This window comes from Boeremia exigua, assembly GCF_020726555.1.
Source record: "Boeremia exigua strain MPI-SDFR-AT-0100 chromosome Unknown C7974scaffold_8, whole genome shotgun sequence".
In the NCBI taxonomy this organism is placed as follows: Eukaryota; Fungi; Ascomycota; class Dothideomycetes; order Pleosporales; family Didymellaceae; genus Boeremia; species Boeremia exigua.
In genome coordinates, this window is record NW_025763525.1 from 1,207,796 (window position 1) to 1,223,924 (window position 16,129).

At 51.2% G+C, this 16,129-nt stretch overlaps 7 protein-coding genes across 7 annotated transcripts; 3 read left to right on the forward strand and 4 right to left on the reverse strand.

The window, feature by feature from the left end:
* Positions 1–12: 12 nt before the first annotated feature.
* Positions 13–2,602, forward strand: C7974DRAFT_362444 (uncharacterized protein; the record flags this gene model as incomplete). Its single annotated transcript, XM_046139737.1, has 4 exons — positions 13–370; positions 430–1,261; positions 1,312–2,032; positions 2,088–2,602. The coding sequence occupies 4 exons, from the start codon at positions 13–15 to the stop codon at positions 2,370–2,372; spliced, it is 2,196 nt and encodes a 731-aa protein (XP_045995556.1). The 3' UTR covers positions 2,373–2,602.
* Positions 2,603–3,033: 431 nt separating this feature from the next.
* On the reverse strand, positions 3,034–3,450 carry C7974DRAFT_285417 (CheY-like superfamily; the record flags this gene model as incomplete). Its single annotated transcript, XM_046137618.1, has 1 exon — positions 3,034–3,450. A coding segment is annotated over one exon (417 nt), but the record flags the coding sequence as incomplete, so codon positions are not given.
* Positions 3,451–4,170: 720 nt separating this feature from the next.
* C7974DRAFT_315148 (uncharacterized protein) lies at positions 4,171–6,567 on the reverse strand (the record flags this gene model as incomplete). The annotated part of the gene is made up of 2 exons (XM_046138496.1): positions 4,171–6,207; positions 6,271–6,567. Coding segments are annotated over 2 exons (2,334 nt in total), but the record flags the coding sequence as incomplete, so codon positions are not given.
* A 1,725-nt stretch (positions 6,568–8,292) lies between these two features.
* On the forward strand, positions 8,293–9,820 carry C7974DRAFT_217482 (C-5 sterol desaturas-like protein). The gene is made up of 2 exons (XM_046137097.1): positions 8,293–8,771; positions 8,828–9,820. Exons 1-2 carry the CDS (start codon positions 8,503–8,505, stop codon positions 9,615–9,617), a joined length of 1,059 nt encoding a protein of 352 aa, XP_045995559.1. The 5' UTR covers positions 8,293–8,502; the 3' UTR covers positions 9,618–9,820.
* Positions 9,821–9,882: 62 nt separating this feature from the next.
* Positions 9,883–11,814, reverse strand: C7974DRAFT_397798 (membrane bound O-acyl transferase family-domain-containing protein). Its single transcript, XM_046142240.1, has one exon. It carries the CDS (start codon positions 11,695–11,697, stop codon positions 10,024–10,026), a length of 1,674 nt encoding a protein of 557 aa, XP_045995560.1. The 5' UTR covers positions 11,698–11,814; the 3' UTR covers positions 9,883–10,023.
* Positions 11,815–13,403, forward strand: C7974DRAFT_397799 (P-loop containing nucleoside triphosphate hydrolase protein). Its single transcript, XM_046142241.1, has 6 exons — positions 11,815–11,945; positions 11,995–12,023; positions 12,072–12,086; positions 12,159–12,183; positions 12,234–12,665; positions 12,723–13,403. The coding sequence occupies exons 1-6, from the start codon at positions 11,917–11,919 to the stop codon at positions 13,300–13,302; spliced, it is 1,110 nt and encodes a 369-aa protein (XP_045995561.1). The 5' UTR covers positions 11,815–11,916; the 3' UTR covers positions 13,303–13,403.
* Positions 13,404–16,129, reverse strand: C7974DRAFT_397803 (alpha-actinin-2). The gene is made up of 4 exons (XM_046142242.1): positions 15,782–16,129; positions 15,650–15,716; positions 14,002–15,594; positions 13,404–13,953 (listed from the first exon to the last, which is right to left on the reverse strand). Exons 1-4 carry the CDS (start codon positions 15,835–15,837, stop codon positions 13,759–13,761), a joined length of 1,911 nt encoding a protein of 636 aa, XP_045995562.1. The 5' UTR covers positions 15,838–16,129; the 3' UTR covers positions 13,404–13,758.

The following is a 16,129-nucleotide window of genomic DNA, read 5'->3' on the forward strand; positions in this document are numbered from 1 at the left end:
TAAGACGTCAAGATGGGTCCCAACTTCACAGAATGTGGCATACGCTACATGTCAACGCCCGCACTGATCGAACAGTACAACTACAGCGGCCGTGTACGCTTGGTAGAAGCAAACCAGAGCGTACAGATCACTTACGAAGGATGTTTAGAACTATGCGGCAAGGGAAATGAGTACTATACATGGCCGGTCATCTCCGCAACCTTAACAACATGGATACTGCCGATTCTAGGCACGTTGCTGCAGGCGCCATTTGAAAGCAACGCTTTCTGGAGAACACTAAAGGCATGCAATAGGTGGATTGGTAGTCCGATCAGCAGTCTTGCGGCGATATTGTGGGATATTGGCATTAGTGGAAAGTGTGCGCTTTTTGGTAGGTCGATACGTAAAGGCTGTAGAATTTGGGAGGTTGTGGACTGACAATTTGAACAGTGGACATGTCAGTGCCATATGACGATACACCCGACCAGTACAGCGAGTTTGCGAGCATGCGAGACTCGTTCTACATCTTGATGAACTTGAATCAGTACAAGATGAAGCCAGTCATCTCAATGACCCGGGAAGCAGAAGGTCTATTGCGCATTGCGTTGTTCAGTAGTGAATTGAGACTTGTGGGAACGCACAAGACATTGAGCCAGAAGCGTCTGAAGCTAGCTCACGACCTGCGTAGTAACAGACGTAAAGGCGTTGTTCCAATCTTCCTATCTACATTGTGGTTCATTCTTGCGTTGGGCATATCGATCGAAGCAGGCAGGTACCCCCCACAGCTTGCAAAGTCCTCTGTTAACCTCTTCCCAGCTTTTGGGGACCTGGGGAGCAACCTTCAGGCCCACAATCTCGCGATGGGTCTCTTCATTTCCTGGCTCCCAATCCTCATTCTCTGCTCCATCCTCGACCGCAACCCAGTCGCATCAGACGACATCCAGCGCAAGCTGAACAAGCTAGTTGATTTGGTGTGCAACTCGCTCCTCGACCAGAGTATACAGGCCGAGTACATTGCGTCATTTGCCGACTCACCGCACGCGCAGCAAATGGCATATTGGGTCGAGAAGATTGCCACCAAAGCCGAATATGTCAAGGGTGAATACTTCCGTGGGTTCGCAGGCCAGGCACGCACGAGGTTTCACTATGGCGCGGCGTATGCGATCCTGATCGATATCGAAAAAGCGTACATCGCTGAACGGGGAAGGGATTGGCTAGGCGATGCGAAAGATGCAAGAGCTGCCTTGGTGTTGGGTCAGATTGATCAAGGTTGCACATGGTTGTATGTGTGTGATGCCTACTTGTCCGGGTGTTGAACTAACGAAATTGCAGTGATGGCAGGCAACTGTGGACAGTACTTGCTTCCATACTGCTCGTTGGCGGCACCAGTGTTGGCGGATTCGTCCTGTCGTTCAACACGCCAACTGTCGGTCTTGGATGTCGCACAGGTGGCTATCTGATTTTCTTCATTATTGCGCTTGTACTACTGTTCGCTGAAATAGTAGCCTGGTGGCTCACTTCGCCATTGCGGAAGCAGGATAATTTTCATGCTCATCTCGAAGATTACACTCGACGTGCCAAGTCACGCAGACAGACGGTTTTTGCAAACCTTCCCGGTCTGAATCCATCTGGAACGGTAGTGGCATCGATTCTTCACACTGTTGAGGTTGTAGTGCTTCAAATCGTCTTACTACCGCTCCGATTGATACCATCGAAGCACAAGAGTCAACGGTTAGCATCGGCAGAGACCGCTATCTATGCTCACTTCTTCCAATTGCGTTGTCTCACAGCGCGCAACTGGCTCCAGCGTGCTTTCTTCACCCCGTTGGAGTTCGCAAACCTAGTCTGGGCATGTTACCTTTTGGGTGCGCAGACGATCGGTGCCTTTAACAACTGCGCCTGTATGACCTCGACTTGGGGTGGGTTTGGAGGATATTTGGACTTTACCCAACTCAACGTCGCAAATAGTGGAGCTATTGAAGAGTACTGGATTATCGGCACGACACTTACCTGCGCAGTGATGGGTATGGGTATGAGCTACATTATTCTTGAGGTACGCGTCTCCCTTCTCAGAATTGAGTAGACACAAAGTCTAACCTTGAAAGCAGTGGCTGTTGCAAGCGCATCTAAGTACAGAGAATTACGATGATGCCATGGTTGGACTGAAGCGTGTCAGAAGATTTCGATTTGCGACTCTGTGGTTCAACTTTCCACTCGATATCTTTGTCCGCCTCGTGACGACTATTCTGAACGCGACTCAGATTCGCGGAATCAAAGATCGCCGGGTTATGCTGTGGACAAGAGCCACTACCTTCAGTCCGAGTATTGGGCACACATTGGTGCGACTTGCGACAGATGCTCAGCATTTGCCCTTTCAGGAGGTTGATGCATGATGGTACTGGCCGTAACGATGACATTCAAAAAATCGCGGACTACTAATTACGGGTCACGACGGTTCTGTAGCAGTATGGTCTGCGTTACGCTACTCGTCGCGAGTTGCGTGGTATTGAAACAATTTTCCATCATCCTAGTGGAATTTCTGCAGGCTTGCAGTGAATGTGCCACCAATTTTCGCCGTGGCTATACCTAAGTTCCCGTGCGCGGACAGGAGGAAGGCTACCCCAATCCTTGTCGTAATGTGCCAGAGCCTCGCTATACCTGCGGAAGACGGCTGGGAGTTTGGTGCACGATGTTTTATCAGTGGTTCCGAGTCAAGCAAAGCAAGATGAGCCGGATGCGAGTCTCGAATGTAAGAATCTATAGGTAATAGTGGGTCCTGTAGACTGTTGATCTAGCAGGGCTCAGCTGAGAAAGTTACAACGTGAAAAACAACCGGGGGTTACGATGACAGAAATGAAAATGAGATTGTCGTAACTGGTACAATCTGAGCTCAAAATATCTTCCATCTCACCCGAACGCCGTGCTATGCAATAAATACCCCAATCATACGCCTGAAGCACCACTCGAAACGCACGACACTGTAACATATAAGTCACACCGATACTATGCTACAACCGAAACACTGTTCGACATTTTTTCTAACACGCCGGTTTTCCCGTCCGCTGTCCAATCTTCCAGAAGCTCCGTCAACTTCGCGAACCTGACTGGCTTCATGATATACGAGTCAACGCCAGCCGTATAAGCCTCCTTCTGATCTCTTACACTAGCCAAGCCCGTCAGCGCGATAATCAAAGAGTGATGCGGCGATCCTGAAAGCGGCAGTGTGCTGTTGTGCTCCGCTTCGATGTCTCGGATCCGCCTTGTTGCTTCGAAGCCGTTCATAACAGGCATCGAGAGGTCCATAAGTATGATGTCGGGCGGTGCGGGTGGTGACGATTCGAGAAGCGTACGGTACGTGTTTACAGCTTGGAGGCCGTCTGAGGCGCTGGAGATGGCGGTGTAACCGCGCTTTTTCATGCCGACTTGGAGAAGACGAAGATTGATCGTGTTATCGTCAACGAGGAGAATGCGGCGCCCAGGTAAAGAAGCCTTGTTGGTGGGTTTGGCTGGAGTTTCAGATATGTTGAGGAGACCAGGTGATTCTGTTGACGCTGGGGTGACATCCGTGCTGTCGAGTTGTTTTTTCACAGGCTGAATGCGTTTTGGCGGGGCTGTCGGGTTGGAGATAGACTCAAAGGATATATCGAGATTCACAGTTGCAGCCGTAAGACGATCAACTGACGCTGCGTCTTCTGTCACATTGCCGTCCAAAGTAGCTTTGGAGCGATCCCAACAAGCTTGTAACGCTCGAGCAAGCTTGTGCGGCCCAACAGGATGTCGAATATCCTCAGTATTGTTACGAGATCCAGTACTCGCTGAGCTTGTGCTATGAAGGACCAGCACCATGGTCCGACAGTTGGGATTGGAGAGTGTAGGACAGCGTCGGAGCAGTGTATCAAAGGCAGATTCCTCGACGACAACGATGTCGGCTGTACAGTCCTCGCGCCACTGGAGAACTGGTTTCCTAGACCATGCACTCAGATAAGCCAGTAACGTCTCGCGCAGTAGGTGAGAAGCTTGTTTCTGATCATTGGTTGTCTCCTCCTCTTCTTCTAGCCAGTAGAGGGCAACAGAGGCACTCTGTTGTACTTCGGTCTTTTGTATGCTGCTTTCTTCATCAAAAACAACAGCGCTCTTCTCGAAAGAGGTGGTCTCTACAAGTGAATCGAGCTTCGGGTCCAATGGCGGCTTTCTAACCAAAGGGAATCTGACGGTCACTTTGGTGCCAGCACCAATCTCCGAATCGATGTCGATGTGACCGCCAATGCTGTCAATTATTGACTTCACCAGGGATAGACCAAGCCCAATACCTGGCGCCTGGTTTGATTCTTGTGCAAAAGGTGTGTAGAGCTTATCTTTCAGATATGCTGGAGAAATGCCCTGACCAGAGTCGGTGACTGTCAAGATTCCGTACTCGGTAGCATCCTGTTCAGCGATCTGAGTATCGAGCTTCACATGGACAAAGCCAGATTGCGTGTATTTGAGTGAATTGCCCACCAAGTTCATGACGATGCGTCTGAGTGATCCAGGTTCGCACCAGTACATCCAGTCCTGTTCTGAGAGTTCAACAATAAGCTCCACGTTGGGTCTGCGCTGAGCGACAACTATCGAGTCGCTCAACATCGTTCCGTTAGACTTGGACTCGTGATCTAATGCCTGGTTTTTAGGGCCTTTGAAGGTATGACCGGTTGCTACGCCTTCGACTACCTCTTCGGTCAGAACAGAGAGGTCCATAAGGCGATGTGTGTTAAGGCTCGTTTGGAAGACCTCGGAATGTTTTGACTGTATATCATTGGCAAGGCCTGGGAATGTGCTGCCAGACTTGTCTTTTTCAAAAGCATTAATTTTGCTGTAGTCGAGGACCATGTTGACCGTATCGAGTAGTGTTCTTGCACAGCTTTCGGCAGTTCCGATCAGCGATTTTTGGAACGAATCGCATGTTGTGTCTTGTAAGAATTCGCAAGAAGCCAAGATGCCATGAAGAGGCGAGCGAAGTTCATGCGAGATTGAGCCAATGAAATTGTTTTTCTGTTCGGTTGCCTTCAGGTTGGCGAGTCTCAGCAGCTCTTTATCAACGCAGTTGTTGAATGTTATGCAGGTCAAGAACTCCAGCTCATGCGAAAAATTGCGGTATTCCGAACAATTATAGACAAAGCAAGCAGCAGAACGACTCGTTGTGGAATCCCAAATTGGTACAAACATGATCTGTCGAGCTTTGGGAAAGTGGGCGTGTAGAATCGCAGAGTCTGCAGCAGATCTTTGTCGCCGTCGCCTCGATCTCGGTCGGCCGTTGTAAGCGCTATCATTATCCGAAGAGTCGGACAACTCTTGCCCTTGTTGATCGTACGTAAACAACCTTCCTCTTGGGTACCGCTTAACGATCTGTAGAAGCTCCCCTGGCGTGAATGGTAGGAATTCTGGTTGATCCGAAGATATGGCCGTGGACTTGTATGTGTGTGCGACGACTTCAGTGCTGTGCGTACGTTTCGTACTTGCGCCGGGACTTGGAGATCGGGAACTAGCTTCGATCGTGAGTGCAGATCCCGATTCGGCCTTTTGATGAGTGAGTTGTGGTGATTCATTAGCCAGACCCCTAGTTGCCATCCCGCTCGGGTGATTGTCTCCGGAAGATGGGTGCTGTAACGGAACAGCTGCCAGTGAGGTGTCAAGGTAAAGCACTCCACCTCCACCTTCCTCAAGATCCATGGCTTCTCGTAGCAGCTCCGCAGCTCGATCTACAACTTCTATCCGCTCGTAGCCATCGCCGGTGCGCCTAGAGTCGGCGTCTGAGTCGGGGTCCGTTGATTGACTGTGGTTGCTAGGACGCCGCTTCCGGTTCACATACTCAGAGGTTGGATCCACATACGCTGACAAACACGTATTCATGCGGAAGGTCCGTTGGCGGTCTTTCTTGTCTCTAGACATTTCGAGATGTTGGATGACGTTGTCCGCCATGACACCGAGGAAGTGTCTCTCCTTGCGTGTGAGTGCTGGTCTTGTCTTACTATCAAGGATGTAGATGGAGCCAATGTTGATGCCTCTTCCGGTGCGCAAAGGTACACCAGCGTAGTACCGGAAATAGGGTGGTCCTGCTATGAAGCCGAGCTGATTGAAGCGCTCATCCTTACTCAGGTCAAGCACCTCGAAACAAGCTGGACCGCCATCAGGAGGCGGTGGCGCCGCAATGGTGTGTTCACACAATCTCCCGGCCTTAGGAACTCTGACACACTGAAGATCATATCAGCTGTAAGTCCCTACACGTGATAAATCACTTAAGGGGGAAGTACTCACTCCAGCCCAGATCGCGTCATCAGGGTCCTCGTATTGTTCGGCGTCGTCGAGGTGGACCGTCTTGGTGCTTTCAGCTACAAAGTACTGTGTTTCCTCGTCGATCAACGAGATCATTGCGCGTTCTGCATTTAGTCTCCATGCTGCGAGCTGCGCGTGTGCTGTGAGGACAGTATCTATGGGTTCCGCAGCCACCGGGGGGCGGAAGTATCTGTAGAGTTCCCGCGCTCGTTCGCGGTCGTCATCGGTATTCTGAGGCAAGCCCGCGTATGGGCGACTTGTGATTGAGCCATCTATCATATCGGCAATATTGGTGTTTAAGACGAAAGGGCGTCATGTTAAGAACAAGCTCGGACTGTTGGCCCATGTCAGTTCTCGCAGATTCCCCGTAGCTTGCTAGCTGGTGCGCTTATTACGGACAAGCCGGCCACCAGCTACGCCGTTGTTACGCCGTTGCAACGCCATAGTTGTTACATAAGGGTCTCGTCAAGCCACAACACGTGGGCTGAACATCGCCAACCTCAGCGCAGAGAGCTTTACTATGCTCAACGGACTGTGAAACAATGCCATAATCTGGGTCGCAGCTCATTTTACGTGATAAACCACTACGACAGTCTCTCAAACCGGTGGCAGGCGCAGCAGATACCGCCCCAGATACTATCGGGATGAAAGGCCGAAAACGCCACTTCGCACATCCCGCATTCTAGGCCCTCGTTCACTATAGCGTTCATCTACTGTATGAGAAAGACCCGAGAATCGGGCGTTGAGATCGAACACACCGTCGAGTCTGGACTTGTAAATTTTCGATCTTCACTAAGGCCTTAACCCTCGACTAACTCCCTGTTTGAACTTTCTTCCACAATTACACTCAGACTGTTATCGCGCCGTACCGAACGCGGATATTTCGCCAGTGGGGCTAGGGACTGAGGACCCCACAGCAGATCGCCATGTGGGATCTTAGACACATGGCAACTTTTCCATGTGTGATGTCATACCCATCCTTCGAGTTCCAGGAAAGGCGCAATGCGAACACGAGCCGGAAAGGTTCTGCGACTAGTCGTTCCAATATACCTAGGTAGGTATATCTAGCCTTCGTCAATTTCTTCAAACCCATTGTTTGTCTGATACTTGGTTTTCGTCGATACAACTCAACTCCAAGGCGCATGGCATGGTATTCGTCACACATTTTCAACACTTTCACGATCTCGATCACCAGTTGATCGGGGTTGGTTGTTGCTGCTCTACCACGCATGGCTAACTGACAGCGAATGGCTTTTTGATACCTTTCGGTAACCATGAAGCGTTATCCTGATCCTGTAAGCCTTCGACTCGCTTCGTGGTCCAACTACGCAGGCGGCGAACTGGCCTCATAAAGACTGTTCACGTCTGGTATCGGAGGTGCAGCATACAAGAAGATAAGAGGGACGAGAGAGCAGGTACACACAATGATCGCAAACCCTGTGACCACGGTGTATCACGTGATCAAAACATCTACTTTCCTGGTATATCAAGCTTTCTCCAACAGTACACTTCTCACTGGAACAGACAGCGCATCGATGCCTGGGAGCCTGGGAGCAGACCGGATCAAGGCTCCGTCTCCTCGCATGGCGAACCGTCAAGTCCATTGAATGATTTGTAAGTCGCCTGCAATGTTCGATTTGCCATGAGCAGCGTGGGCGGCAAAATACATAAGTCATCCCTCCGGTTTTGAAAACAAGGAACCGTCGCGGGAGCGCAAAACGACGCAGGAGGGGACGAGAGATGGATTGGACAACACTTGGTCAGAGCGCGTCGATCGCACGCGCGCGCGGACATTGTGGAGTGATGCACGACAGCGGAACAGGCGATTACCAGGTGAGGCTGGCGCGAGTGATGTGATCAAGCCTAGCGGTCTCCCTGTAAGTCCACTTCCGAACCCAACGCGCTCCCGTTTCCGAGCGCCCCTGGTGGGACAAGTCGCGGTGATTGGACTGGACCGCCAGAGATCTTAAATCGTAAGGGTCTAGAGAGACTCCTGCGCATCGGCCAACTATTCTAACTGCTTGAAAGAGGGTGCATTGTTTCCTCATTGTTTGTTGCGTCTGCCGTTCAATTGCTACGGCACACTCGTTCGCATTGCGTTTACCTACTCAGGCAGTGACGTTCAGACCCTTCAGACACCACGAATCGCGTTGTTTTCGTGCCTGACTACTGCAACCCGGGCCAACGGGCTGACTTTCTGCGGCCACAACAATCATGGATATAGTTCTCGAGGTTGTTGACACCTTCGTCTTTGACCATCTCTACTCGAGCTTCTTGCCGGCATCGACCTGCCTTTTCACTGCGAATGCGACCTTCTCAAGCGCGAAAGAGGAGCCCACCAATTTTGCCCTTCCTGCAACAACTTGGCAGTATGTGCCGGCGTCAAAGTACTTTTCAGTGCAGCCTTCTCGAGCTGCATATGAGAGTGCTTGGCCGCGTGACGACTGGCGCAGGCAGCTAGTGACGCTGTATCTCATAACATGGTACACTCCACCATTGGCCTTTGTAAACAATGAATTCATTTAACAACTCACTGTAGGCTGTTTGGAGTCATTGTCTACTACGTTTTCGCATCCGCATCTTACTTCTTGGTCTTTGATAAGGCGACCTTCGCCCACCCCCGATACCTCAAGAACCAGATCAGACTCGAGATGAAGCAAGCCAACATTGCATTTCCTGTCATGGCTATCTTCACTGCGCCATGGTTCCTGGCTGAGGTGCGCGGCTACTCAAAGCTTTATGACGCAACAGAGGAGGGTCCAGGGGCATGGTACAATTGGATGCAATTCCCACTGTTTGTCATCTTCACCGACTTTTGCATCTATTGGATCCACCGCGGTCTGCACCACAAGAGTATCTACAAAACCCTGCATAAGCCTCACCACAAGTGGATCATGCCTACGCCCTTTGCCTCGCACGCCTTTCATCCCATGGACGGATACGCTCAAGGTCTACCGTACCATATATTCCCCTTCATCTTCCCGCTGCAGAAGTTCGCATATGTCGCGCTCTTTATCTTCGTCAACATCTGGACTGTTCTCATTCACGATGGCGAGTATGCCCACAACTCGCCTGTTATCAACGGCGCTGCTTGTCACACCATCCACCATTTGTACTTTAACTACAACTATGGACAATTCACCACATTGTGGGACCGTATGGGCGGCAGCTACAGGAAGCCGAACGACGAATTGTTCCAGAAGGAGCTCAAGATGTGCCAGAGCGAATGGCAGAAGCAGGCCAAGGCCGTCGATAAGATGGTCCAAGAAGTCGAGGGAGAGGATGACCGTAAATATGAACCTGACGCGAAGCACAAGAAGATGCGCTAGAAGAGAGCGTGTTAAGCACACAATGCACCAGATGACATGGAGGAGGAGAATCAACGGCGAAGGCTGGGTATATGCCGGACCGCTGTACACGGCCACAAAAGTGAGAGAGTCCTGGGCAGCTTCAGTGCATAGTATCATTCATCGTACTGAGCACGTTCCCTTGACCTTCAAGGTGCTGTTCTAGTTCACGTATGTATTTGATGGGGAGGGTGATTAATTCCGGATAGTTCAGTGGTATTAGTAGATGTATTGTAATAACGAGCTATGCTGTTCACACGTTGATATTGACTTTCGTCTCGATGATCAAAAACAACGATTTGAACCGGTTCCAAACACCTATTGCCAAAGCCATGTTATTAGATCCTTGAGGTTTAATTAATATGCAATGCTGCTAGGATATGTTCACTCAAGCAGCAATGCCACTCTGCCACCAGTGCTTCCCAGTATGCCATCTCACTACAGTTCCAGCCCAGCACCACCATCCATCTTGTTTTGTTGCGCCCAGTCCTAGTCCTCGGAATAGCGAGACGGGTATCGGCTCAAAGAGCCAAACGCCACCCAATGCAAAATCGTTGCACAGTAAATGCGCTGTGTGGTAGAACCACACATGTACATAGACAAACGTCCACATCCTCATGACCCACACCGGCACATACTTCTGAATTCCCGTTGTGCGCAGCACAGAAGACACAATGGTCTCGAGAAGTATGCCGAGCGCCTGTAGCATGAAGAACGCGAATGAGTTCGAAACAGGATGCGTAGGTCCCGCAGCTGTATAAGTGCCACACGCATGCAGAACGCCACTCAACCCGAACGCAGTCAACAGCTGGATTCCTTTCGCTGGCACACTCCGTTTGTCCAACCCGAGTTTCTCACAGATCCGCAAGCTCGGCTGCTCAAACGCGAACCGGAAGGTCTGGTGCCACCAGCTGCTCCACCATCCAGCCAACCCTCGGTCCAGCACGACGGTAAACGAACCCCACGTCTCGGGGTATATCCAAGGTTCTGAGCGCGCGCCGATGTACGAGCCAAAGATACCGACAAAGACGAGTGGTGCAAGAGAAAAGATCGTTTGAAGCGCGTATTTGACGGCAATCATGCTGAGGAAGAGACGGTATGTGTGTACCATCCAGGGCTGAATCAGAAGCGTAAAGGGGAAGTAGGATGGTGGTGGGCGCGATAACATGCCCCAAAAGTATGGGTCGTGCATCATGACTGTTTTAAGAGCATCAAGAATCAGATAGCCTTTGAGGAGTGTTTTGGCGTTCGAGACGAGCAAGGAGTGTCGGTCGGGGTAAGTCGTCACTTGGCCTGCGTGGATGCGGTACGAATGTTTTGGCACGTCGCCTGAGTTGCGATACAGTTGCTCCTGAAGCCACTTCGGTGGCGGAGGGAGCGGAGAAGTGCGCCAATTCCAGCCTGCACCACGGAAATTACAGAATAGATCGCATACCCAGTCGAGGCGCTCGATGAAAGGCGACAGCGGGTAAGGTTGCCATGCATATTCGCCGTGGCGATCACGAGGACCGGCTGTTGAATTTTCCGGGACATGGCCATTGGAGTCTATAACACTAGCTCCAATTTTTGTCCTCTCTTGCTTCTGAGTTTGGTCACTGCCAAACTGTCCTTCTGTCCTTTCGATGCGCTGAAAATCCGTTTGTGCGTCATTGAACACCAAAAGTGCAGCAAGATAGACCACACTCCATGCGTGTACAAGTCCTAAGCCTAGTGCTGGTGCCATGCCCCTAGCTCTTTGATACTTGGTACTGTATGCTGCAAACGCAAGCAAGATACCCCAAACGAAAAAGCGACATTTCTTGAGCCATGGTCGGTTTTGGTGTGGTATACATAAGTATACAATGACCAAGAATGCTCCGTATGCGCTATAAGGATAAACAAAAGGATCAAACTCGCCCGATGCTATCTGCGCATCGTACTGCTGATAGTAGTGATGAACCAAATCATGATGGGAGTTTGGCCAGGGATCAGTACCCAGTATGAACTCCATACCCAATAGACGGATAAATGCAAGATGCAAACAAACGTATGTCAGGAGAGAAACGAAAACGAAAACAAGCATGCAGTGGCCAATCTTGGAAATGAATGACGCAGTCGTCGATGCGCCTCGCTAAGTGGAAGACTAGTCCCGCTAGGCCTAATGTAGCCGTGGCGGGTTGAGAAACACCAGAGCCATCTATCACGACCTTCGGCGAGCTGTGATCGGCCTGGATAGGCACGCAAGACAACCTCATTCCATTCCCGTAACCTGAAAGAAAGATTCAGGGGCAATACCGCAAAGATGGTGAATATCACGGAGAAGATCAAGGAGTATGCGGCCCCTCCAAAAGTTTTGATGCCAAGCCTAACGCCCCGCCAGGATTGAGGATGAGATGAAGAGGACGCAGAGTACGTTTCGCCATTGCCTGAAGAAAGATACAAGCTAATCTGTGACAGAGAACAAGGCCACAGGTACGAACCCTCGCAGTTCATGACACCATATGCGCGAATCGTTCTTCATCACGTGCTGACACAATCACTCAGAATACCATCTCGGTCTTTTGAAGGGGTATGCATAGAATCTGTCACTAGATGGATGTTATGACTAACAAACCCAAGAAAGCTTGCTCGTCTTCGTGCTCAGCTTCTCGAGCCGGCTCCAGGTGCTGGCAGTGGCGGCGGAACAGGTTTCGATGTGTCCAAATCTGGCGATGCACGTATAGCACTCGTCGGCTTCCCCTCAGTCGGAAAGTCGACCTTCTTGTCGCGAGTCACAAAAACGAAGTCTGAGGCAGCATCATACGCTTTCACTACGCTGACCGCTATTCCCGGCGTGCTCGAGTATGGCGGCGCTGAGATCCAAGTCCTCGATCTTCCCGGTATCATTGAAGGTGCCGCGGAGGGCAAGGGCCGAGGACGTCAAGTCATCAGTGCGGCAAAGACAAGTGATCTGATTCTGATGATTCTCGACGCTACAAAGAAGGCTGAGCAAAGGAGACTACTTGAGGCCGAATTGGAGGCAGTCGGCATCCGGCTGAACCGCGAGCCACCGTAAGCTCCTTCATAGCCAGGCCTTCGTATTGTAGCATGCAACTAACAAGGACCCAGAAACATCTACCTCAAGCCCAAGAAAGCAGGCGGCATGAAAATCAACTTCCAAACGCCGCCTAAAGGCGGCCTAGACGAAAAGTTGATCTATCAGATCCTGAAGGATTACAAGATGCTCAATGCTGAAGTGCTTATTCGCGACGAATACGCTACAGTAGACGACTTCATCGACACCATCATGATCAACCACCGCAAGTACATCAAGTGCCTATACGTGTACAACAAAATCGACTCAATTTCGCTGGAGCATCTGGACCAGCTGGCGCGCGAGCCGCACACGGTCATCATGAGCTGCGAGCTGGACCTAGGACTGCAGGATGTGATTGAACGCTGCTGGGAGGAGCTGCAGCTGATGCGCATCTATACCAAGAGGAAGGGATTCGAGCCGGATTTCAGCGAGGCATTGATTGTGCGCCGCGGGAGCACCATCGAGGATGTCTGTGACCAGGTTCACAGGACGCTCAAGGATACATTCAAGTATGCGATGGTGTGGGGTGCGAGTGCGAGGCATGTGCCGCAGCGGGTGGGATTGAGTCATACGGTTGCAGATGAGGACGTTGTGAGTATCGTGGCGAAGTGAAGTTATCGTCTATTCAGTGCGTGGAGTAAAGAATGGGACCTTGCGCAAGATTGTCTTCAACGAAATGAATGACATGAGTATCATGGGTGCAGATAATAATGATGTGGTATCAAATTTGTTTGCGTTTGCGCATGAACCACTGACACGGTTGTTCACAACCGTAAGAGTGCCGCCATGCGGCCCAAAATATCCAGTAGCAAGGATATCCAAAACGGACGCCAACACATCGCTATGCAAAATCCAAAAACACAATCTGCGTGACAGAAGCTGAAAACCTTCGTTCACTCGTTCCTCTGCATCTCAGTCCATTCCACCACCATAGTGCTAAGGACATCTGTCCTATCAGCACCCAGCACACACTCACAGGAACACCGGTGTCAATACCGGTCGCTTCCCAAGTAGCACGCTTATGGCCGATTCAGTCGCTGATCGCCTAAGCCAGGGATTGTCTGGGTTCTATCCGCCGTTTACTTCCTGCTGTTCGCGTTTTGCGTTCATGTAACGTTCCATGTATGTGATATAGTCGTATTTGGGCAAATCGCGATCCTCTTGCATGTCAGGTCCTTTGTGCTCGGGCATAGAGGAAATCAGGTCGTCGATGACTTCGTCGGGAACGAGAGAGTGGCGGAGGTCAAGCTCGGTGACATATGGCTACGCGAGGTTAGATTCTGTAAGGAAGGTAAGGGGAGAGAGACGTACCTTGCCGTCTGCCACCTCCTTGAACGACTCAAAGACCTGCTCCGCTGTGTTCTGATCCTCCGTCTCGTCAACCATGAAGCGAATAAACTGCTCGAACGTAACAAAGTCACGGCCGCCGCTCGTCTCGCGGAACTTTTGATGCATTTCTTCATCGTCGTAGACAAGTCCCAGACTAGCCAACGCTGCGGAGAACTCCAATTCGGCCAGTGAGTTTGACAAATCGCGATCGAAATGTCTGAACACTGACTCGAACTCCTCAAGCTGTATTGGCGTCAAGTTCGTCATATTTCGAGCGACCATCTGATTTTCCAAGAACGCGAGCTTTTTCGAGACCGAGTTGCGCACCAGGCTCAACTCGTACTCGAGTTCGTCGTACGTGTATGTCGTAAAGTCGTTCTCTTCGATGTTTGCTTCGGCGCATTGCTCGTCGATCGTTGCGATAAGGTTCAGGTAGTCATCGAGTGGCGTTAGGGACTTGCTGATTTGCTTAGTGTGCTCTAGCTGGTCTTCAACTTCACCCTCGAGAGCTGATATCGAGGTTCCAAGTGTGTTCAGTGCGAGGGCGAAATCATTCGCTTTGTCTGCAAACGACTTGCGGAGAGCGTTCTTGATGTCACGGATCGTTTCATTGATGACTTGTGAGCGTTCACGCTCCGCTTTCATCAGACCTGCCCATGCTGCATCCAATGTCTCCAGGCTCAGCTCTGCCGGAGGGTCGTATGGCCGTAAGCGATATGTCGCTAGCTTTGTCTTGATATTCCCTAATAAACCAGCCAGATCTGACTTCTCAGCGACCCAGTTGCGCTTGCTCTTGCGTTTCCAGGCCGTAAACTCGGTCGCCTGGGCTCTGGCGTCTGTGTATGTCCCGTCAAACTTGGCCTCCTCCCATTGCGTGCGCTGCGCGGCAATTGCTGCAAGAAGTTTCCGCATACGTTCCTCGAAGTCATTCTGCATCTGCCATGCTCCATACATGTTTTGTACGAACTTCTCCACTCGTCGACCAGCGTTCTCTACTCGCTCCATTTGCGAGAAAGCGTGAAACCAGTAGGCGATGTACGTCATGAGCGAGCGCTCGTCAGGCTTCGCAACATCGCAAACGTCCTCTACATCGAGCAGATCTGGGATACCGATCTCCTTAGAGGCAATGTCAAAGGCAAGTTGCATGTTGCCGCGGTGATCGTTCTTGTCGAGGCTGTCGTAGTCGATGAGGTCGGGGCGGTGGATATCCAAGAGGGCGCAGAAGGCTAGGCCGTCGTTCCAGCTGGAGGAGAAGTCGCGTACTTCGACCTCATCGTAGCATGCTGTCTTGCGCTGACACCACAGCAACAGTCCCTCCTTCGCACTCAGACCCTCTTCGTTGATGTCACTGATCGTGAAGCGCAGAATCAGAGTCCAGATCAGACCCAGGATGATCTTGCTGTTGCCGTCGACCACGTCTTCAGCACCAATGTTGGTCATTTGGATGCCGCGACTGCGGATGTAGTCGAGTGATTTGTTGACATTCTCGAATTTCTGCACTCGCATCTTCGGTCGGGAGGCATAGCGGCCAAGCGATTCGTTGCTGAGGACCTCGAGGAGGTGGATGAGGTTGATCTGAACATGCGTGTCAGAGGGTGCTCAACGCGAGGAGTCAATGAGGGGCACGCACGCCATCAGACAAGTCTGTTATGAGGTCTTCGATTTGCACATTTCGGATCTTGATTTTGCTGTTCAGCCTGTGGAAGAGTCAGCACATGGCCCCAAAGCTGCGACTCATCGTTGTGGCTGCAGGGTTGCCCACCATTTTGTGAAGGTCTTCTGCTGGACCTTGACCCATTGTTGCTCAAGCGGAGCCATGGCGGTCGGTGTGCATTAGAAGTGCCTGTTACAGGACGCGTGCAGGCAAGGACGGCGGTAAATGTTTCCAAAAATTTCCTGCTGCGAGGTGGCGAGTACTGTTGCTGCTTACTCGCTGCGTGGTTGTTGGTACCCAAACAATGCGAGGCGGGCGCCCACTCGGCTGTTGCGGGGGCCCCTGAACTTCCAAGGGATCGTCGAAGCTTTGTGGCTTGTGAGTGCTGTCAACCTGTGGCACATCGGCGGATGTTGAAATCTTCTCCCGTGACCTTGAAGAACGCTGGAGGTCGAC

Bases quoted from the DNA above. Each gene is read 5' to 3' on its own strand.
- C7974DRAFT_217482 (XM_046137097.1), top strand. From the start codon at position 8,503: ATGGATATAGTTCTCGAGGTTGTTGACACCTTCGTCTTTGACCATCTC. The intron at 8,772-8,827 runs GTACACTCCACC...AACTCACTGTAG, and splicing joins ACGCTGTATCTCATAACATG to GCTGTTTGGAGTCATTGTCT.
- C7974DRAFT_397798 (XM_046142240.1), bottom strand. From the start codon at position 11,697: ATGCTTGTTTTCGTTTTCGTTTCTCTCCTGACATACGTTTGTTTGCAT.
- C7974DRAFT_397799 (XM_046142241.1), top strand. From the start codon at position 11,917: ATGGTGAATATCACGGAGAAGATCAAGGA. The intron at 12,184-12,233 runs GTATGCATAGAA...AACAAACCCAAG, and splicing joins CATCTCGGTCTTTTGAAGGG to AAAGCTTGCTCGTCTTCGTG. The intron at 12,666-12,722 runs GTAAGCTCCTTC...ACAAGGACCCAG, and splicing joins CGGCTGAACCGCGAGCCACC to AAACATCTACCTCAAGCCCA.
- C7974DRAFT_397803 (XM_046142242.1), bottom strand. From the start codon at position 15,837: ATGGCTCCGCTTGAGCAACAATGGGTCAAGGTCCAGCAGAAGACCTTC. The intron at 15,595-15,649 runs GTGCGTGCCCCT...ACGCATGTTCAG, and splicing joins TAACAGACTTGTCTGATGGC to ATCAACCTCATCCACCTCCT. The intron at 13,954-14,001 runs GTACGTCTCTCT...AACCTCGCGTAG, and splicing joins AGGAGGTGGCAGACGGCAAG to CCATATGTCACCGAGCTTGA.